This window comes from Syngnathus leptorhynchus, chromosome 14, assembly GCF_054491065.1.
Source record: "Syngnathus leptorhynchus isolate UIUO chromosome 14, UIUO_Slep, whole genome shotgun sequence".
Taxonomy (NCBI): domain Eukaryota; kingdom Metazoa; phylum Chordata; class Actinopteri; order Syngnathiformes; family Syngnathidae; genus Syngnathus; species Syngnathus leptorhynchus.
The window spans coordinates 3,616,509-3,638,403 of NC_141208.1; the positions used below are offsets into that span (position 1 = coordinate 3,616,509).

The 21,895-nt window shown below is 48.4% G+C and overlaps 1 protein-coding gene across 2 annotated transcripts; it reads left to right on the forward strand.

The window, feature by feature from the left end:
• Nucleotides 1-548: 548 nt before the first annotated feature.
• LOC147046068 (frizzled-8-like) lies at nucleotides 549-16,211 on the forward strand. 2 transcript variants are annotated; one of them, XM_085930248.1, is made up of 2 exons: nucleotides 549-858; nucleotides 14,391-16,211. In XM_085930248.1, exon 2 carries the CDS (start codon nucleotides 14,493-14,495, stop codon nucleotides 15,951-15,953), a length of 1,461 nt encoding a protein of 486 aa, XP_085786374.1. In that variant the 5' UTR covers nucleotides 549-858; nucleotides 14,391-14,492; the 3' UTR covers nucleotides 15,954-16,211. The 2 variants fall into 2 exon arrangements, with proteins under 2 accessions (XP_085786374.1, XP_085786373.1); XM_085930247.1 differs by lacking the exon at nucleotides 549-858 and having other exon boundaries at nucleotides 14,207-16,211.
• Nucleotides 16,212-21,895: the final 5,684 nt, after the last annotated feature.

Below are 21,895 nucleotides of genomic sequence, written 5' to 3' on the forward strand. Positions count from 1 at the left end.
CGATACTCTTTTGCCTTAAACAAAACGCTAGTTAGAATTTGTTAAGTTGGTCCTCATCGTGTCAACTGGAAGCTAATGTGATATATTTTAAAACTAGTTGTTATTCAACACAATATATACTGAAGTCCTAACTTGCCAGATACACACAAAAAAAAAGATTTTAAAAGCAAAAAAATTTTTCATGATACGTGTCCTTTGGGATAGGAGGTTTTCTGGAGCGCATGTTGTTCACATTTTGACCACTAGGTAGCAGCACAACCTAACAGATGACCGGCACGCCGTAATTGTCACAACGAAACGGCATGTCTCCGACTATTTATTGTGAATGAAAAGAAAAAAAATATGTTAAACTGTATTCATTTGCTTTTTTTTTCAATTTCCTTAGTTGTACATCTCTTCCATTATTTTCGTGCTGCAATTGAGGTTTGCGCTGTGTTGAGCACATTCGTGCCCCCCCACGACACATAATGGCGCAACCCCTTAATTGTGCACTAAATAGTGTGCACACCCGGATGCACCCGGTTGTTTCCTTGCTGCATCACACCTGACTGAAGTGATCAGATAACCAGCTAGCTCTGGAAAAGAAGCACGACACCGGACCTTGATGACTAGCAATGATAAAGAGTAGTTTGCTAGGCAACTCGACTTCCAACTCTTCTCATATAAGTTGATGCGGGAAAAAGAAAACACGTTGGTTAAGGTTGTTGATCGCCATTACGCAAGAGACAGGAGCCTCCTTTGCAATCATTTACACCCCGTTTGGACAATATGGATGGCCGTTTCATTTTGGAACTAGCTTGTTTGAACTTGACAGACGCCACTGTCGGCCACCTGGAACGGGAATGACACCTGTGCAAGGTAATGGACAACTTGGTTTTATTGTTTTCTATCAGCTTTTGTGTTGATGCTCCTCTTGTATGTATAATTGTCGGGGGAAAAAAGAAAATATGACATGAAATTGCTCCCTTGTCCCAAAATCGATGCATAATGATACAAAATAGATAAGATAGAAATCCACCCATGCATTTCTTCCAAAGTCAGTCACATCTCATGTTGTTGAAAGCAAACCACAAAATGCGTCCTGACAGCAAGTGTTTAAGGCCTCACAAGTTCACCACGTTTATTTTTAAACAAATTTGCCACTGACACTTTTAGCGAGCGCCTTTAACAGCGCAAATAAAACCTGACGATGATCCAGACGTGCAACGCTCACAGCCCAGATGGCTACCCCCTGACGTTCGAGTTGCGGGGGGTTGGGGGGGGGGGCAGGGTTCCCGTTTGGCGTTCTCTCGGGATGGCTGCTACGTGGGCCTGCTCTGGGGGCCCTCGCCAACCGCAAGTCAACCCCAACCCAAAAGGCTCCAGCCAATCATTATGGAGCCCGGCCGCTTTGAAAGTTCCCGATCGGTTTTAAGTTGAGTTTTGTTTGCATCTGGGAAGCGTGTCGCTAGGAAAGTCTGCTCGCTTGCTGTTTACATACCCAACTGAAGAACATTAGCAGGGCGAAAAGAATGTGATGTCATTAATCATCGTCTGCCAGCAAACGCCAGACTGAGTTGTGGCACTTTTATGAATTGTGTATCTTCAAAAAAAACCTTCTCGGTCTTTATTTGGAGTTGAATATGTCCCAAAATCCAAGTCAGTATTATACTTGATGTATAGACTTTCACTACAATCTACTTTTCTCCGCTTTTTAGTCAGAAACCGTTGTTTTTGACAAAACCAGTATGCACACTTGATATTTTTACCCAAAGTTGTCACGTGCTAAACGAGCCGCGGGGGTGTCAAAGGGTGGGGCACTTTTAGCCCGCTGAAATCCAATCCATAATTCAATATGGCCGCAGCTGACCGCCACTGTGCTGACAGTCACGCATTCAGCAGTAATCAAATCACGGCGTATAGTAGCTGACCTATGCAAGACGTGCACGCGCGTAAAAGTCATCCTCGCATCAATTGAGCAGCTGCTTTGGAATCGTGCTTGTGTGCGCACGCGTGTGTAAACAAGCGTGAGTGTGTGTGTGTGTGTGTATGATGCGTGAGTGTGTACATGTGTCCCGGCGTTTCTCTCAATTGCCCGGCAAAAGAGCGGGAAACCCGGGTCCGGTCGCTTGACACCCAATACGCAGGAAATGCGAACAGCTGCCACCCGCTCGAGAGATGCTTTCACCGCCAATGGTGGAGCCAACCAGCAGAGACTGCATTTGCTCGACGGCCACAAGAGGGAGCTAACGAGCTCGCTAATGCGTGGCCACTTTGTTTGAATTAAGTTCAATTTAAATTTAGCATTGTTTATAGTATTAACTCCGGTAATGACCGACACATCATCAGCTTGATTAGTTTGAGCAAGTTTCAAGCGTGAGATATCCGCTCGTTGCCTTTTAACTTTTCATCGTGGATCATTGATACCGGAATTCGAAACCAAAATTCCCCGAGTGTCCTGTGCTTGTGGTTAAAGCCCGGAAAGGAAATATTTGATTTGTTCCCTCAACGCTTGTCTTGATTAGCACAATGTCTGCACGTCCGGCGATTTGTGGTCAAGGGACGTGCGGTGAAATTTACAGCTGCTGCCGTGTAGGTGCTTGAGTAGTTCCTGGATGTGGCAATGTGGTTTTTCTTACACTTCTACTTGTGTGTGTGGCCTTCAATGGCTTCCGGAAGCAAGCCGCCCAGCGGCTCCCTCACACCTCAATAAATGTCGACTGTGTGTAGCTTGGCGGGCCGCATTCATCCCTTCTGACTGGAGGAATTTCCAAGCTTGAGAAGACAAAGATCAGCTTCCCCTTGCTTTTTTTTTTTTTTTGTCTTCTGACTTTCAAGTCCAGGGACGGGACGGCTTCAATGGGCCAGAAAAGCAGGCAGGCAGCAAGTCAAGCAGCCTGCCAAGCAGTTGCCCCCCCCCCCCCCTTCTTCATGTTTACATGCTGGCTTCCTGTATCCCACTTAATCAGTGGCATCTGGGAGTCTGCCGACTTGGCGCTGGAACGGAGGTGCAGACTAAACTCCTGGACGGAGGCAAGAGGTGGGCCGGAAGCAGCGCCTTCTTCACAATCGCAAGCGTGAAGCAACAACGTCTCGGTCCTCGCGTTTGAAGGATATTCTTTGATGTCCTGCGCCTTAACTTGCCCAACCTCAATGTGGTTCCACGTAATCGGTGACGTAATTAGTGACAATCAAATGCTCTCAAATGGAGTTTTGGAAAATAATGAGCTTCACTTCCCAAAATTCCTTCCCCAAATGATGGATCTCTCTCCCCTTGCTTCAGGAAGAGATGATTTGTCTTGCACGGATTGGGAGGAGGACGCCAAGACGAGCGTCGACTTGTCCCCGTCAGTGTTTTTTGGGTCTGTTTGCGTTTTACTGGCGTGCCATTGTGCGCGTGTCGATAAGCATCTGCCGTCATTCCAACGTTTGTTTACTCGGGGTCAAGAAGTTTCTCGAGTCTTTGAGGGGCTTTCGGGAGTGCGTGGAAGGGGACTTGCGCAACGTTCTACCTGGTAACCAAATGTCAATAGTTAAGGAAGGTGTCCTTTGTGGGATTGACATGAACTGAACAGCTGAATCAAAGCTACTTCAAACAAAATGTGTTTATTTGCCATAAATGACAGTTAGGCCCGGAATGTTCCTCTGTGTCTTTTGGCTACTGCCGTCCTGTTTATCTTCAACCTGTTGCGTGCAGGCGGCTAGCTAATTGGCCCGTGCCGCCGATGCCAGCCGCTCGGCTGACAGATGTTTGCGGCGTGCGGCGGCTAATGAACGAGCGCTGGAAGGCGCCCATGCACGCTCACTGTCCTCCCAGGATTCATTACGCTGCCGCTCGTGTGCCAGTGGCTAAGCGCATCCACATTATCAGCCTGGCGGGAAGCGGCTGGGGGTTGGCTACTTGTTGGCACTGCCACCCTATGTTGGGCGTCACCCGCGAGCGCCATTCTTGTTTCTTGAGACACTCATTCAAACGATGCGAGCGAACGCTTCAACACTTTTGGACGACATACCTCCACAATAAATTGAAACTACCCATGATTTTTTTTTTTTTTTTTTTTAGAATCCCAAACCTCCCAATGTTCACAACCAATGTTGGCTAATTTGTCATTTAAGGCGGATAGAATCTTTCAATTTAATTTCTAGTTAACAAAAATAATTCAGGACTACATTTTTTTTACTTGGCTGTAATCATATTTTCTGCAATTTTTTTCTTTCTTTCCGGCTCAGGTCTGTGTCAAGCAGCCGCTCGTCTTTAGCCAGCTCATTAGCGCCGCTTATTATCGCTCGGGCTCAGCCAGGCCACAGAAGCAGCGTTCGCCCTTTTTACACTGCGGACAGCTTCAATAAGTGCCAAAGCCCCCCGAGAGTGCTCCGTGTATGCTAATCACCCCGGAGAATACGGCCAATTGATGATAATTGGTTGGCTTCCAATGGCGAAGTGGATGGAGAGGCGAGGAGGAGGCGGGGGGGGTTGGCTAATCCGCCACACAATGATGCGTGTGGGACGCTAGCGAGGAAAAAGCTTCTCTTCACTGGAGGGTCTTGGGCTGAATACGTGGGGGAGGGGGTAGGCTGCATTATGGATGAGCCGCACTCCTGCTCTTGTGTGACTCATGAATGATTTTATGACACAAAGCTGCAAGAGTTTCAGTGTGTCGGAAGACAAAGCCGTTGACTCCGTGCGTTGTGCGAGCAGCTGCTGCTCTGTTAGCTTTAGCTAAGCTCGTGTTTGACTCGCAAGAACGCTAATAAGGTTCACTTTGTTGAAGCTTCAATTGTCTTAACTTTGGGGTGCATGTGTGACATCAAAATCGTAATTTCATGTCAATGAGGTTATGTCGCCATATCTTGTGTCAATGAATTTGGGCGGTTTCCATAGCAACATCTCTGGCGATGGCCTCCAAAGGCGCCGGACGCAAGAAGTCGGCAACTAGTGGAGTCAAGCGTTTAAGAACATTTCCTCCGCTCTTGTGCCCTGTGCAGCGTTTGCGGCCAAGTTCACAAAGGCTTCATTGAAAAGAGAAGCAAAGTTGATCTCCAGAGTTTGTCCGGCCCCGGAGTGCTGGAGCTTTTTCGGACTGCTCCGGTTTCCTGCTTCCATTTGAGGCCCGTGTATTGGCTTTCAGCGCTTGAGGCGCAGGTGCCCCTCCGGGTCCGGTTTCAGGACCCCCCCCCCCCCCTCTTCCCTTTTTTTTATTTTTTTAAATGCGCACCACTTGCCATCTGCTTGATCTGGCCGTGTACGCGGCGCCGATCGTCATCGACAGAAGGAAAGCCTCCGCTCCGCTTTCAAAGTAGACGAAAGAGGGAAACATTCCCGGGAGAATGTCTTTTTGCCGCCGAAGACGTGTTCTCATGGACCGCGTGGTTCCGTGGCACAAAAGTCACACTTCTTTGCCTCGCTGCAACGCGCTCATAAAATTTGTCTGCTCATCTGATTGAATCGTTCGCAGCGGATGCTTGACACCGCGCTTGTTTTTCCTTTCCGGCTGCGTCTCAAGTGCACTCCCGGCACGCTTTTGCAAACACGCTCGATCATCCGCAGGAAATGTTTTGTCTGACTTCCATTAGGCCACTCGGACCAGCACTCAGAACTTCGCAGCCAACCCTCAGCAACGTAAGCATAAGTTGGAGGCTTGTACAAAAAAAGAACAAAAATAATAATAATCAGAAAACAATTGAACAGGAAGTCAGATATTCCCATTCTGGGCCAATGCCAGGATTCTTGCAAAGTCAGGAAAAAAAAAAAAAAAACTGCTTCAGCCATCAACATTGGGTGTACAAGTCTAATACTATTACAGTACAGTCCCAAAATTCTCCAGAGGCCCCTGGTCTGAAATTTGAACAGAACCCCAGTTCAGTTTTTTTTTTTTTTTTTGGGCAGCCAATCTCAATGAATGAAATGATTGACAGCTTGGACCGGATGAGATTTGCCTCAACAATTTGTAAGGAGGCTCAGGGGCTAGATTGTTGCAGTGGGAAGCTTTTATTACCCGCGCATATTTGTCATTCTCCTGCAGCCGGGCCATTGCGCCATTCATGTACTGAGGGACCTTCTGGCACAGAGGAGAATACAATTTGCACAGCAGTCGGCAGGATTATGGACGTGTGGGAGCTAAGCGTCATATCACGTTCCTATTGAAATAAGCAAGATATATCAATTCTCTTGAACGAGAGTCTTCTGGCAAGAATTGCCTCGAGGCGAGCGAGAGCACCTTTCACATTGAGATGACGCAAGACGGCAGGTTTCTGGAAGCGAACCCAGAACAAGTTCAAGTCAACAATCGTGGAATGGGACAAACATCTGGAGCTGTCACCACAGGAACCCAGGAGGAAGTCTTGGACTGACGGCCGCTAATTGATGAGCGGGTTTTGGAAGGGGGGGGGGGGGTCGCTAGCGCTGAACTCCAGTAATTACCAGCAGCCCATTCTTCGAAATGCAGCCTCTGTCGAATATTTTGCACTTGGGAAAAGAATGAGAGGAAGCGGCCACTTGCTCGTTTGGGCTGGCACATGTGGCAAGATTGCGCCACCGCGCAAGAATTCAACAGCTGCGCTTGTAATAAAGGCGACGGGATTAAATGACCGGACGCCGCTCGCTGCCGAACCTCATCAGCTGGGATGCGCAGGAAATTGCCAGTCAAAAAGAAAAAAAAATGGCGAGGGTTAGGGTTACGATGACATCAGAGGAAATTTGGGGTTTCGACCAAGCAATCCGTCTTGATAAGTGTCATCGGCGTGACATCGCAGCAATCCAGCGCTGATGGTCTACTTGGCGCCCTACTTTGTAGACACCCGGAAACATTGAAACAAAATCATTTGGGAAGAGAGGTAAAGACATTTTGGGCAAAAAGTATTAGGACACCTCCAGCAAAGTCAGTTCATGAAGAAAACGCGAAGGTTGGAGAACTCGTTTTCGTACGAGATGAGATTCAAACGTGCCTAATAAAATGTCCTGCGAGGCCACATGTGACAGGAAGTCAGGATGAAGTTCCACAAAGTTCCACATGCACCACTAAACAATCTGTTGGATAAATAAATGCTTCTGCAGATGTTAGAATACAACCGGTGTGTGTGTGTGTGTGTTTGCATGTTTGCGTAGTTCTGTCTGTCGTCGAGGCGCACTCTTATGTATGAGAGCGACGTGACCTTTGGAGGAATCTGAAGATTGGTGTCGAGGGCCACAAGGGAGACGGGCAGGGTGAAGGGTGCTTTCTTTGTGTGTGTGTGTGTGTGAGACGCGCAGTCACGGAGGTCCACTTGGCCATGAAACCAGAAGGAAAACGCAAGACGATACAAAGAAAACAAACAGTCCGGCGAGGCCTCCCTCGGTGCGTCTAAACAGTCCGAGGTGATTATTAAATCAAGTTAATTGTTTCCTGGTCACGTACACACGATGGGTGCTCTTAATATATGTCTCTTTTGTCACTTTCAGACGAAAGTTGCACAAACCCACAAGTCCTTAAATAGCGGCGGAACCTTGCAAGTGCAATTGAGTGGAGTCACTTTGGAGTGTCAGCAAAGATGTGGCAGCTGTCAGTCACTCGCACACGCGTGTGCGCTCACTCCGCAGGGTGCAACATGCACAAAGATACACACCCGCATCCTCATTTGTGGGTGATTGACGGCTGACGTGATCTGGCGCTTCCTTCGTCTGCAAACATTTATCTGAGCCCCTAAAGTTCTTTTTTTAAGTATCGGTGGCTGGAATCTACAGCCTCCAAGAGTACTCGATACTTTAAAATGAGGCTGTTATCACAATGGGAGCATCTGGGCTGGGGTTGGTGAGCGTGGGGAGATGAGGTGGATTGATGGATGGATGGAAGTGGTGGGGTGGGAACCCCCCAGCCCCCCCCCCCACCACCCACCTACCTTGTCCAGCGCTAATTTGCAATGCAGATAACAAGGAAAAGAAGCCTTGACAAAGAAAACTGCGGATGGCAAATGTCATTCCCATTTTGATTCTTGACCCCCACCCTCTTCAAAGTTGGCCCTCCTCTGCCCATTAGCACCCCCCCCCAAAAAAAAAAAGAAATCCTTTCACGACTGTTGTTCACATAGACACGACGTCGGGAAAAGAAAGGCAGAAAAGAAGTGTTGGAAATTCCCTCCGGTGTGGGCAAAGAAGCCAGCGTTGTTAAGCGGGCCGCTCGCTTTTGTCGCCGCCAATTTGTCACGTTAGCCGCGCTGGTGGCGGCCGGCCCAATGAATACAATTCAAGAAAAAGAAAAGACTTTTGGCCAACTGCAATGTGCACAATACAAGAATGCAGGCAAGCAAGCAACAGGGAAAGTTGTGACGAGGCTGATATTTTTTCTCGCTTTCCTTTCGCCGGAAAGGAACCACTCGTTTCCCGCCCCGGGAGTCCCAGACGCTCCCTCGTCTGGAATAAGAGTTTCGTGGGCCAAGAGAAATACGAGCAGAGGCAGAAAGTTGGCAGCTTGCCCACGTGATCCAAAACTTACGTGCGAGTTGCGTGGCGAGTGTGACTCCCCGCGGGCTTCCAAAATGGCCGTTGAGGTCTTTTGCACGAGATTCCCGAGTCAGGTTTCAGGCCTTTGGAGCCCTCTAGTAGGGTTCGACCGGATCGGCGTTCGCTTCAGGTTTCGCATGTAAGTTGAAATGCTGGATCGGGTAAAAAAGTGAAGCCAAGCAAATACTTGGTCAGCAAGACTTTCTTTTTCTTTTCACTGCTGGCACAATTAAAGCAGTGAATCAGAAGTAAGCGAGACGAGCTTCTTCAGATGAAGATTTGTTTTTTTTTCCCCTTATGGCCTGGAAAGTGACTTTGTGTGATTGCAGTAGCAAATGTCTGCACGCATTATGGTGTGTGTGTGTGTGTGTGTGTGTGTGTGTGTGTGTGTGTGTGTGTGTGTGTGTGTGTCACCGGTCTGTATTTCTTCTTAACGCGAGCGTAATCTGTTCCGGCCGGGAAGCTTGTCAACCTTCATTTGAAAATGTTAATTCTCAGGCGTCCGCACGAAGTGGCATGCAAGACAGAAAGCGAGTGGAGAACAATGAAGCGCAATAGGAATGGTGACCCGCTAACAAAGGGGTTAATGACGTTTTTTTTTTCTTCCCCCCCCCTTAAAGTCCGCCTCAGTGTGTGGATTCACTCTAAATGTAAATAAGTGAGGTCACGCCACTAATTAGCCCCCAGGGGGCGACGTCATTTTCTCAGGCCGCGTTGTGTAGAGAAGAAGAAGAAGAAACCGAGGATGCGTGCTGATGATTGGCCGATAACAAAAGTGGCCAGAAAGTGCTCATTAAGACTTGAAAGGCAGACAGAAGCAGATAAGAAGGCCACGCCCACTACCATCGTCTTCCTCACCTGGCTCTTCATCCTCCTCCTCATAGCTCGTCATTCTCCCTCATCTTCATACGCCACCTTATGCTCCTCGTGGTCTTCCGTCTCGTCATCCCTCATCTTCATCCATTCTCCTCTTCCTCCTCCTCGTTCTGTTCATCCTCATCATCGTCCTCTTCCACATCTTTCTCATTCTTTGCGTCATATTCGTTTATTTCATCCTCCTCCTCATCGTCAGCCCACCTCCTCTTCCTCCTCCTCCTCATCATCATCACGGCAATGACGAAAGCAGTCGTGCCTCGAAGCTTGGAGATCGTTTGAGAATTAAAAAAAAAACACGTAACTCATTAGAATGACATTTTTTTTTTAGGAAAGAAAAAGTGAAACGAGTTCAAGAAGAAGTCAAGAGTTTCTTCAAGTCTAATGAGGGCACAAATGTCAGCAGCTGTCAATCACACTGGCACTTCTCAACGGGAGCTTGCCTTTTGACATCATCCGCAGCGAGCGAGCGAGCAAGCGTGCGTTGGTGGACGCTCCTCTCAGCGGGGATCCGCCATGGCACCGCCGATGTTTATTTTGGTGTCGGATGCGACGTACTGACGATCTTTTCCGCTGTTTGAGAAGCACACGTGAGGACGCTTTGCTTTCCGGCGGTGTTCCGTTTGTCACGCGCCAACAACTTTGCAAGTGTGTGCATCGTAAGAAGTTCAATGCAGCTCTGCTTACCCATCGGCTTTGATTGCTTAGGTTTTTGTGAAACTGCCCCTCCATCCTTAAAAATGAGGATAAGGTTATATTGTGTGCTTGTGGAAATGTTTTGCTCACTTCCTCCTTTCACGCTCGCTTGGAGAAATTCCTGAATGGATTCTGAATGGAATCTTCTGCTGAACAAAAAAAAAAAGGCAATGTTGGGAATTCTGGGAAAGGCATTTAGTGGAACTCCCACGAGGGGTGCACACCAGTGTGCCGCTTCTGCGTTAATGCCATTAAGTGTCCCGCCACTGCCGCCGATGATTTTGCTGGAATGTGCCGGCGCTTCTCCCAGGAACGGTCGCCGCTCCCGCTCAATGCCGCGTTTGTTTGCCAAAAAGTTAGGCCGGCACAACGGCGCCTTTCGCCTAACAATTTATTTTGTGACGTACATTTTCTGCATTTGCAAAAAGAATTGTGCCCTGGCGGTACCACGTCTTACGAATGAATGGCCAAGTTGTCCCAAAGCGGCACGGCATGCGCCTTTCCCTCGGTTTGGGTCGGGCGAGGTGACTTTGTGAGCAGCTGAAGTGCATTTTGAGAGGCGGAGGCTGCTCATTGGGAAGATAAGGAGGTTATTCAATGTAGAGCGAGGGGGGGGGCATCAAGTGGGTGTGTGTGGGGGGGTACCTGCTTACATTGGGCCCAATTAGCAGCACAATGATGCCGGGATTTGCGTAGACTCAAGTGGGTCAATTTGTCTGCGCACGTGTGCAGATGAGCTCACGAAGGAGCCTTTGCGTTCATAATGATCGATCGATATTGACAAATATCGACATGAGGCTTTCAAATCTGTGTGAAGGCTTTATGGAGAATAGCAACACTTGACTTCCTTGTTTTTTGATGTTCTTGGCACCTCCCCTCATGTGACCCGATGAGGACCCCATTAAGGTTCTTGGGGTCCCCCCCGGTACTGTACGGCTCGGCCGACACATTGGCCGGCGCTTTGGAGGCCGCACCCTAGCTGAATGGACACTTGGGAGGGAGGGGGCTTGCGACAACCCTCTCCCCCCCCCACCCACCACTGGCCCCTTTTGTCCTCGCAAGCAGCGAGAGGGGAAATAAAAATGTTTTTCTTGAAGTTCTAATGAGGCGCCCGAGAGCGCAAAGAAGACCAAAGGACCGGGACCGCTTGAATGGAAGAAAGGATGCAGGTGCAAAAGAGGAAGACGAGAAGAAGGGGTGAAGGAATAGAACAAAAATGCTACCTTTTTTTTTTTTTTCCTCTCTCTTTGTGCCACTTGTGGGCCTGGCGGGCGCATTTTGGCGTGGGAAAGGATTTGCCACTTTACTTTTTCCAGTCGGAAATGGCTGCAGTGCAAAAAGGAACGCTTTCAAATGAGCATGTGTGACACTTTCAAGTTTGGTTTTCAAAGTCGGCTTTACGAACTACAAATATGGCCGCTCTGGACTTTTGTTGTGTCCCCGGTGACAAGCCCGCAGCCTGCCGCCGTTCCTCGCTAGATTTGTGGCAGTCTGTTTTTTAACGAGCTCGCCCTTGACCCGCATAAAAACCTGCAAAGTGTTTTCACATGCAATAAAAAAAAACAACGGTTTAGCTATTGGCTTCCCGAGTCAAACGTTGACCCCCTCGGCACCGTTTGCTTGGCTAGTTTAACAAAACAGCAACAAGCGTGACTTTAGTTGACTTGGTTTTGTTAGCTTGCAAATTCTTCCGGATGACATCTACGCATTCAGATAACGTCAGGTATCCCCCGATGCTTTGTAAACATTCGAGTGCGCATATTTTTACAACGCAGTGAAATTTTTACTGCGGGTGCAAAGGTCCAAAGACTGAACTTGATGTTCTCTCTTCTGATAGGTTCAGAGGTCACGCCTGATTTTCCCCTCTCTCGGTCCCGGCAGACCAATAATCTAACTTTGCAACTCATCAGATAGATCGGGCAAGAGGTCCTTGTGATGAACCCGCTTGTCCTTGATCCCATTGGTCGGTTGTGATCCGCTCAAAAGAAGTGCTGGTCTTGTTTCTTGTTTGGTCTGGTCCTTCTGCTTGGTTCTGTGTTGCCTTTCGGATCCTCGCAAATCAGATTCTTATTGGCCAATAGGTCCTTTCCCTGGTGTTTGTCAATATTGGGTAGATTGTGTCTTTTTATTTTTTTGATACAAAAAAAAAGGTCAAATTACCCACTCAAATCTTTTTCCTTTACATTTTTTTTGATATTCGTTGAAGACATTGTGTAGAGGCCAGTGTAATGCTTGCTCAACTTCATTGTATGTGCGTGCGTCATTGTTTGCTTTGGTTAATGAGCGAAAGGAAGGTGAACCAATCCACGTGTGTGTGTGTGTGTGTGTGTGTGTGTGTGTGTGTGTGTGTGTGTGTGTGTGTGTGTGTGTGTGTGTGTGTGTGTGTGTGTGTGTGTGTGTGTGTGTGTGTGTGTGTGTGTGTGTGTGTGTGTGTGTGTGTGTGTGTGTGTGTGTGTGTGTGTGTGTGTGTGTGTGTGTGTGTGTGTGTGTGTGTGTGTGTGTGTGTGTGTGTGTGTGTGTGTGTGTGTGTGTGTGTGTGTGTGTGTGTGTGTGTGTGTGTGTGTGTGTGTGTGTGTGTGTGTGTGTGTGTGTGTGTGTGTGTGTGTGTGTGTGTGTGTGTGTGTGTGTGTGTGTGTGTGTGTGTGTGTGTGTGTGTGTGTGTGTGTGTGTGTGTGTGTGTGTGTGTGTGTGTGTGTGTGTGTGTGTGTGTGTGTGTGTGTGTGTGTGTGGCCTGGGCCACGCATCTCACCTCTGCTGATTGCGGGTCCCTCCTTGAGTAAACACGTGTGAGGTGGAATCCAGCCTTCCAGTCTGTGGAAAGCAGGAGGAAGGAAGGGAGGAAGGACTCCAGGGAGGGAGGGAGAGAAAGAGGGGGAACAAGGAGTCACAGCCAAAACGCAAAGAGACTCACAAACTGATTGTATGAAATTTAAAGCCATATTTGGCATAGAAGAGGAGAAGGCAAGAGCGAGGAGTTTTTTTTTTTTATTACGGTGAACAAGTTGGGGCAACATCTTGACAGAAATTCACCATCATTGGCTTTGCGATGCGTTTGAGCCCATCTGACAAAACAATGTCTGCGCCATTTGAAGCCCACCAATCCAGTGGCAAGTGTGAATGACTCTAATTAGCGCTTATCTGCTCAGCAAGCGCTAGTTTGTTTTTCTTTTGGGCGGGGTTGTCAAATTAACACACACACACATACGCAAAGGGTGGGCTATGTTGCAGTAATCATCCGCCCAGCGTCCGACCAATCAAACAATTTGCACTGAAGTTAAAACAAACAGCCGACTCCCTTTGCAGCCAGACCACCCCCTGCGGTGGGCTAACAATACCATATTAACCGCACAGTAGATAAAACCACACTAAAACCTCAAACATTATCTCAATAAAGGAGACATTAACAAAGTATAACTCATCAATGTACGTGAATCTGATCATCACAGCAGTGAGACCAAAGTTTTTGTTTTTTTCTACATTCTGTCTGTGGCCTGAACACCTCTTGTGGCCTCTAAGCACAAAAAAGGCTAATTTCATTAGGTACATATCTCATTTTAATGTGCACACATTATTGAGCATATGCAGTAATATGTATTGACGATTGGTGACAGACAGGGTAGTTCTTTTTCTCACATTATGCACGCTCCCTGAATGCAACGTGCAGCTGAGTCAGATTCAAACAATGGATTAAATAAATGACTCGTGAATTGTAATGTGTGGTTTAAATAGGCCCTCAAAAGTACTGGGTTGCACAAAACAACCCAACAAAATGGGTCGATTTGTTTTCCAGGCTCGGTCCAATTTTTAAGCAGTGGTATTCTCTTGACTTGTTGGAGTGATGTTGCCTCTTGTGTGTATTTTCAGCACGTGGCTTGAGTGACTATTGTCCTGCCTCGTTCATTTACGATAGCGTTGACTCCGTTAATGACATTCCACGCTAATGGGACCTTTGTATTCAGTGTGTGTATTGGAGCGCCGAAGCTCTTTGAGTTTGATTGACGTGAAGGCCGCGACCCTCCTCGGGTTTGGGGGCGTGGCCTCGTCCCGCCCGAGTCGCCTCGCGTATAAAAAGCCGCAGCCCGCCCACTGAGTGCACACACGCACGCATGCCCAGACAGACGCACGGGGGACGCGTGGAGGAGCGGGCCGGGCATGCAGTCATGACTCGTTTCGGCTCTTCGTCCGACTGAGGTGCGGGCGTCCGTCCGTCCGTCCGGCCATGTCCCGCTGCGCGCTCTTGCTGTGCCTCTTCACGCTGGCCGTGCACCGCTCGCGCTGCTGGGGCGCCAAGCCGCTGCAATGCCAGGAGATCTCGGTGCCCATGTGCAAGGGCATCGGCTACAACCTCACGTATATGCCCAACCAGTTCCACCACGACACGCAGGACGAGGCTGGGCTGGAGGTGCACCAGTTCCTGGCGCTGGTGGAGATCAAGTGCTCGGCCGACCTGCGCTTCTTCCTGTGCAGCATGTACACGCCCATTTGCCTGGAGGACTACAAGAAGCCGCTGCCGCCGTGCCGGAGCGTGTGCGAGCGGGCGCGAGCCGGCTGCGCGCCACTCATGCGGCAGTTTGGGTTCCCTTGGCCCGACCGCATGAGGTGCGAGCTCCTTCCGGAGCAGGGCCAGCAGGACTTGCTGTGCATGGACTACAAGCAGGACCCGAGTCGGGTCGCAGCTGCCAGCAGTGTTGTGCCACCCACCAAGCGCCCGCCGCTCAAGCCCTGGAAGAAGGCGGTCTACAAACACCCGCACAAGCCACCCCCGGTGGCGCATCACGAGGCGCCCGCGCCCAAGTGCCCGCCGCCGGCTGACTGCGTGGCGGCGTCCGCGTCCTGCCACAGCCCCTTCTTCAGCGCCGAGGAGCGCGCCTTCACCGGCTTCTGGATCGGCCTGTGGGCGGCGCTATGCTTTGCGTCCACGCTGACCACCGTGGCCACCTTCCTGGTAGACATGGAGCGTTTCAAGTACCCCGAGCGGCCAATCATCTTCCTGGCCGCCTGCTACCTGTGCGTGTCAGCCGGCTACCTGCTGCGGCTGGCAGCGGGCCACGAGAAAGTGGCATGCACGCGCCAGCACGGCGTCGATCACTCACAGCAGGCCAGCGTCGGCCCCGCGCTATGCACGCTGGTCTTCCTCCTGGTCTACTTCTTCGGCATGGCTGCGTCCATTTGGTGGGTTATCCTGTCTCTGGCCTGGTTCCTGGCCGCTGCGCTCAAATGGGGCAACGAGGCCATCGCGGGCTACGCGTCCTACTTCCACCTGGCCGCTTGGCTCCTCCCCAGCACGAAAACCATCGCTGCGCTGGCGCTGGGCTCCGTGGACGGGGACCCGGTGGCGGGCATCTGCTACGTGGGCAACCGGAATTTGGACAACCTGCGCGGCTTTGTCCTGGCTCCCATGCTAGTCTACCTACTCGTGGGTTCCATGTTCTTGCTGGCCGGCTTCGTGTCTCTCTTCCGCATCCGCCGCGTCATCCGGCGCCAGGGCGGCGGCGTGGCCAAGGCGGACAAGCTGCAGCGGCTCATGGTTCGAATCGGAGTGTTCACAGTACTCTATACGGTGCCGGCTGCCGTCATCGCGGTGTGCTACTTTTACGAGGCGCACAACCGGCAAGCGTGGGAAGCGGGCTACAAATGTGGGTGCCCCCCCTCCGTGGCGGATGGCGGCCCCCCACGGCCTGACTACGCCGTGTTCATGCTCAAGTACTTCATGGGGCTTCTGGGTGGCATCGCGTCGGGCGTGTGGGTGTGGTCCAGGAAGACCTTGGACTCGTGGAGGACGTGGTGCACACGATGCTGCTGGAGGAGCAAGACGTCCTCGGCGGGTGGGGGGTCCATGTACAGTGACGTCAGCACTGGCCTCACCTGGAGGTCCGGCACCGGGAGCTCCGTTTCCTTCCCCAAGCAGGTGCCTCTATCCCGAGTGTGATGGGGTGCAAGCGAGACCATGGAGCTTTGTTTGTTTTGTTTGTTTGTTTTGTCTGCGGAGGGGGCGTGGCACCTCCCTGCAAGTTCACCCCGATGACGTTATCGGGGTGACTCGGGTTCACGTTGCCTTAAAACGGACTCATTACGGGTTTGCATAAATGAGGGTATTTATCTAATTATTTTGTACAGATCCTGTAATTATGTATAATTGTCACTTTGATAGAAGAGTCTATTTTGAATAAATAAAAAAACATTTTTATGATCCACTGACTTGTGTTCACTTTCATAGACTTGAAATTGGTTGACAATATTATTGTCTAATATCATGACGATCATGTTTACTTGAGGAAGCGGTAGCAAGTTTATAATCATGACATGTTCAATATTGTGAATGTTCAGCAGTCCACTGCAAAGTTGCGACGTCTCAGCGCAAGCCTGCATTATGCTGCCCCCAGGTGGTCAATTTGCACACACCAGAAGAAGCAGCCTTGAACCGAAAATTCTGACAAAATGATTCATTATTGTTTTTAATTCTATCTGGACATGTCATGACTGTACGTTTGATTCCGTACAGTATCATAAAGTGCTATTTTCCCCACATTAAAAAAACATTGTACTTTTTGTTATCTGAGTATAACGCTGTAGAAAAAGCAGCTTTATCAATTTACAGGGTTAAGCCACATTGAGAAATTTAAGCTTTCAAACCAGTTTTTATTTTATTTTATTTTTTTATCTCGAGGCAAAAACAAAGACGCAGGAACTCCTCTTGAAACCGAAACAAATATCTTCCCACTTAACAGGTGAGACCATCATAAAAGAAAACATCTCTTGTGTGTACTGCATATTTGGTTAGATTTCAAATTATTATTTGCAAATTTGTCTCCAAATTAGTTTGTTGACAAAAATTAAATTTATTGGGAAATATGCTTTTGGAAATTATGCAAATTTAGGATAAAAAAATATCCGAACAGATTAAAAAAAAAAGGATATATATTTTTAATCAAATCAACATTACTTAAAATATTGAGCTTTTTATTACCTGATGGTGTCAGGATACACTTGCCTGCCTGTCTTGTGTGCCGACACCGTGACTGATTCCCGCATATGACGGTGTGAATGTGTATGCGTGACCAAAAAAAATAAATAACAAAAAAACCTTGGTCTTGATGCTACTTTGGTCCACCAGCAGGGAGCGCTACAACCTTAACCAATCGACTTTATCTGCGAGGTCAATGGGGGCGAGACGCCAAACCTGAAACTTGCTGTCATGAAAGAAAGATTTTACACAATTTTTTTATACAAAATAATACAAATCGTTAATTGCCGCCCTCCCTAACTCATTTGCTGCGCTTTCATTCGCTTCAATTTTGTTTGTTGTATTAATTCAGTTCGCAATAATAGGAAATTTTAACAAAATGGTGTTCGACTTTGTTCTATCTTATCTTCCCAAAAGCATCTACATTTTTGTGAAATTGCACATTTAATAAAAAAAATCAATAAAATACGACTTGAATTAAGATCGACGTAAATGTATTTTCCAAAGATGTACGTATACTTAAAAATAAACTACCACCTTTTTTCCTCGTAATCTTGTAAACTTTTTTCACCTTGAAAAAAATCGAGCTACATTCTTGTGTGATGAGTTTCTTCTGAGTCAAATGAAAGCCCTTAATTATCTTTTTAAGATTGACTAATTTCTCCCAATAAAATCCAACTTGTAAGATTTTCCTTCCAAATGAAATTGTTGATTTGCATTTGACTACATTTTTCCTACAAATTAAAACCATTCTCAAAATACGCGTTTTTCGGCCGTGTCGACACTTTGCTGAACTTTATTTAAAGTTGAGGCTTGGGTGTGGGCTTTTTTTTCTTTTTTTTTTTTTCCGTGGGGGACGAAGGAACACAGCCGTCTGGCGGTTCCCATAATGAAGCACGGCCACGGCTTCCTCCCGCTTCCAATATAATTTTATTAGCCATTGTGGTAATTGAGGCGGTCTGTTAGGTGATGTTACGCGTTAACGTGTCTCAATTACAGACTTGACTCCTGGGGTCTCGTTGGTACAGTAAAGCGGGAAGAGGAGGCGGCGGCGGACGCGCACGTGATGGCAAAACAGTCGGGAATTTATTCTGCTAATTAAAGCAGATGAGATTCGATTTTGCATACTTTGAAAGGATTGTCCAAGTGTGTGTATCCACCCGACTTTGGGCTTGAAGCCCCAATCTAGTCTTGAAAGACTCACTTGAAAGCCCAAGGCAGACTTACAACCTTAATTTGAAGCCGTAACCTTGGCTCGACAAAGCACTCTCGCTCGTTTCACACTCGACCCTACTCAAAAACCCAACTTTGATTTAAAACGGCCAGAAGTCTTCTCTGTGACCCAAACCAAAGGCCCAACTTGTGCTTAACCCTAACATCAACCCTAAACTCATTAAAAAGGTCGAGGTGCAACCCTGCTTTGAACCCAAATGCAAAATCCGTCCTTTGTCTCAACGTCGTCACCAATCGCAATTTTGTCTCTGGATTCGATTGGCCGTCGTCTTCTCGGATGGATTCGACTAATTCTCCTCACGGGCGTTAATCACCGGGCGCCATCGTGTCGACAAAACGTGTCTCGGGTTTAAAAATAGCGCAATGATCTCTCCATTGCGTCCCCGGGGGCGGCGAGCAAATGAGTCGCTGTGATTAAAATAGAATGTGAGGAATAATGCGGACAAGGTTTGGCAGTATCGTTCCCGTGGGGAATTATGTTTCCCACTCGGGCCGAGGAAACGGAAGGAGCCAATCGGGTTGTCCCCTCGTCTTCGCTCGCGGTGTGGAAACGTCACGTGACCTCAGTGGAGCTGTAAATCAAATGCCACAAGTCTGAAGTTTGACGGCGGGCCTTTAAAAAGCCAGTGAAAAAAAAAAAACCTGAGTCGTAAAACAACGTGAGGCTAATGGAGCTGACGGCACAAAGAGGAACCATAACAATAAAAACAGGAGCATTTCTACAAACGAGGCGGCAAGTGAACTCTTCACTTTGTTTTACTGCCTCACTAAAGACTTTTTAATGCTCGCATCAGTCACACAAGTCACATCAGAGATTTTGCCCCTTGAGGGCCACCGTAGTTCGTTGGGAAGCTCGGCATTTGCGAGGCCAACCCGACCCGTTTTGTTCGATTCTCTCGTGTCGTTTCAATGCAAAATGCAAACATTGCGACAAAATATCTTGGCTCGCCTGCAAAACAATTATGCGACGCCTTCTCGCTGACACGTCCGCAGACTCGCAGATGGACATTAGCATAGATAATTCTTCATTATGTTAATTCCTTTGCAATCATTTTAGCCGGCTGACAACACGCTCCAGCTAATGAATATTTATAGCTTGGCGCAATGTGGCCTTATTTGGTCGTCGGGCTTGACCGCTATAAATGTCAACGACTTGTATTTGTACACAAGCGAATAAAAAAGAAATCTCAGTGTATTCTGTCCGTGCAGGGTATACTGCCCTCCGGTGGCCAAGATGTGCACGGCAGGCATAAGAACGCCCATTCAATTAAAGCAGGAAACCGTGCTGCGCAAACTGTTCTTTATCTTCCATTCCAGTGTTTGTAAACTGCAATAATGAAGAGATTTTTTTCTTCTTCTAAAAAAAAAAAAAAAGAGGTCACAGCCCAACCGATGGAACCGATTCATCTTGTTCTCATTCATTTGAATAGGGAACGATGTTTTGACACAGAACACACGCAAGTCGTCCGTTAAAGCAGCGGCGTTCTGTGTGGCTCCTTTGGTCGGAACCCTCGAACCTATTTCCAGGGGAATTGACACTTTTATCGATTGACACTTCAAAGTACGAGCGGCTCGAATGCTCCATCAGGCTTGGAATGAAAGAGGCAACGCTCTCGGCGGGCGCTATCGACCGCAAACTACTGCGCCGTTCCCTTTGACTTCATTTTGTCTGTTCTCTCTCGCGCTCTGACAGACAGATTACGTCGCTTCTCCTTTTTTTTTTCCCTTGCGAAGTGCGAGGTTAAGTTTCAAGCGCGTCAGTCAGCCACTCAAGCGGAGCGCGAGTTGGGAGACGAGGAGCCCGGTGGCTAACGCGATTACTCGGATGCCTCTTGGCGAGGTGGCAAACCACATTGAAATGTGCCCTTTTGCGTGGCGGGCCAACCAGCGCGCTGTGTAATCCATCTTGATCTCATTAGGAGGGCATGCCCCCTCCCTCCCTCCCCTGTTTCACTAAAACGTTCCTTAAGATGCTGCCGCAGGAATGCAGAGAAGCTGTTTTGGTTGCAGACGCATCCCAATTTTCTGCTGACTCAGCGTCGTGGGGGCTGATGTTGGTCAGCCTTTTTTTGGGGGGGAGGAGAGAAATGTAAAAACAAAAGTGGCGGGCCTGTCAAGGAAGCGGGACAAACATAACTACAGGGAAAATAATTGAATGAATTTTGTAGTGCTGACGCTACTGTTGTCATACAGGTTTGATTTATGAGAAGTGTTTGGCTCTCTATGAATGGAATTCGATTGGATTGAATTTTTGGGGGAGACAGCTGCGATGTGTTTGAGGACTTTGCCTTGGTGTCACGGGCAGAAGAGGAAAGATCGAGTTTCACTTCGGCGTAAAGAGTTGTGACATCTGCGCCGGTTGCGTAACAATCAGCAAGTGCGTAACTGTTTGCCACGCTAGGAGGCGCCATCTCGCAGGAGCTCCATGTGTGTCAGCTCATTTCCTGAGATCCATTTTTAGTTTTTGCATGAAACTCGAGCAGAACCAGCTACGATTAATGTCAGCTTGAGTTTTTATTCCGGGATTCAGCATCACAGCCCACTGGCCGAAATCCAGCAGCCTTGCCGAAGCTGCAGCGTCACAGCGGAGATTCCAAGATGCATTGAAACCATAAAGACCTCGTGAAAAGTAAACGTCGGAAAGAGGGTGTTTACGAGCGCTCTTGCTTTTTGGCTAAAACTGTACGAGTAATTGAAATCCAAATGATCCCGGGTAAGGCTAGTGTTGCTCGGGAACAACATGCAAAAGCAGATTGGACGCAATGTGGACATCAACAAAACGTGGCCAAATGTATTGGGACACGCACGCAGAGATTTTGCCGTCTGTTGAGCAACAGCGTGTCGCCTGGCCTGGCTGTTTGCACTCGCGAACGTCTCTGTTTATCGTGCCATCATTCAAAGTCAGGCCCGGATATCGGCTCGCTGCTCGGGTTCCCAATATAGTTGCCGATCGATGCGGCGACGCGTCTACGGGCGGGACTGTAACGAGACCCGAGAGAAGGATAGAGCCAGCAAAGCGCGTGGAGCACATGTCAAAGTCCAAGGCCCGCACCGAGGAGCCCGGCTCAAGCGGTGCTAGCTATTGACGCTGACATTTCCATCTTTTTTTTTTTTTTTCCATGACTCGGCAGGAAACTTGGAGCGGGTTTGTTTTCTGTTTTGGGTCCAAACACAAAAGGCTGTCTTTGAAAATGTGACCACAACTCACCCAAGATAAAATGCTGCCGTTGCAAAGCCTGCTATCTTAAAATGGTAAATGTTTAGTCCTCGTCGTCATTAAGAACTAAATCGAGTCAACTTCGACATTTGCTCTCACAATTGGCAGGCTGCTAATAAGGTTCCGAGAAACCGTTTCCATCAGACACTCTGGAAAAAAAAAACCAGCTGAGTGGCCAATTGCATCCATAAAGATGACCCCCAAAAAAAATCACGAGGAATCAGACAACAAAAGTGAATCCAAATTAGGCAATCGATATGAAATTGGCCGAGCTTGTCTGTCGAGACAGGAACCAGGCAAAAGTTTCGCGCCGTGCCCAAAATGAAACCGGGAATCAGCCATTTTGTTTGAGAGCAGCCATTTTGGGGTGGCACTTGCTCACTGCTTATTTCAAGTCCATCATGATGGAGCGGAGAAGGACGACGGGTTCGTCTTATTAGCCGCCTGCCTTGGCGGA

What these genes read in the sequence shown, in the direction of transcription:
- LOC147046068 (XM_085930247.1), top strand. Translation starts at nt 14,244, where the DNA reads ATGTCCCGCTGCGCGCTCTTGCTGTGCCTCTTCACGCTGGCCGTGCAC.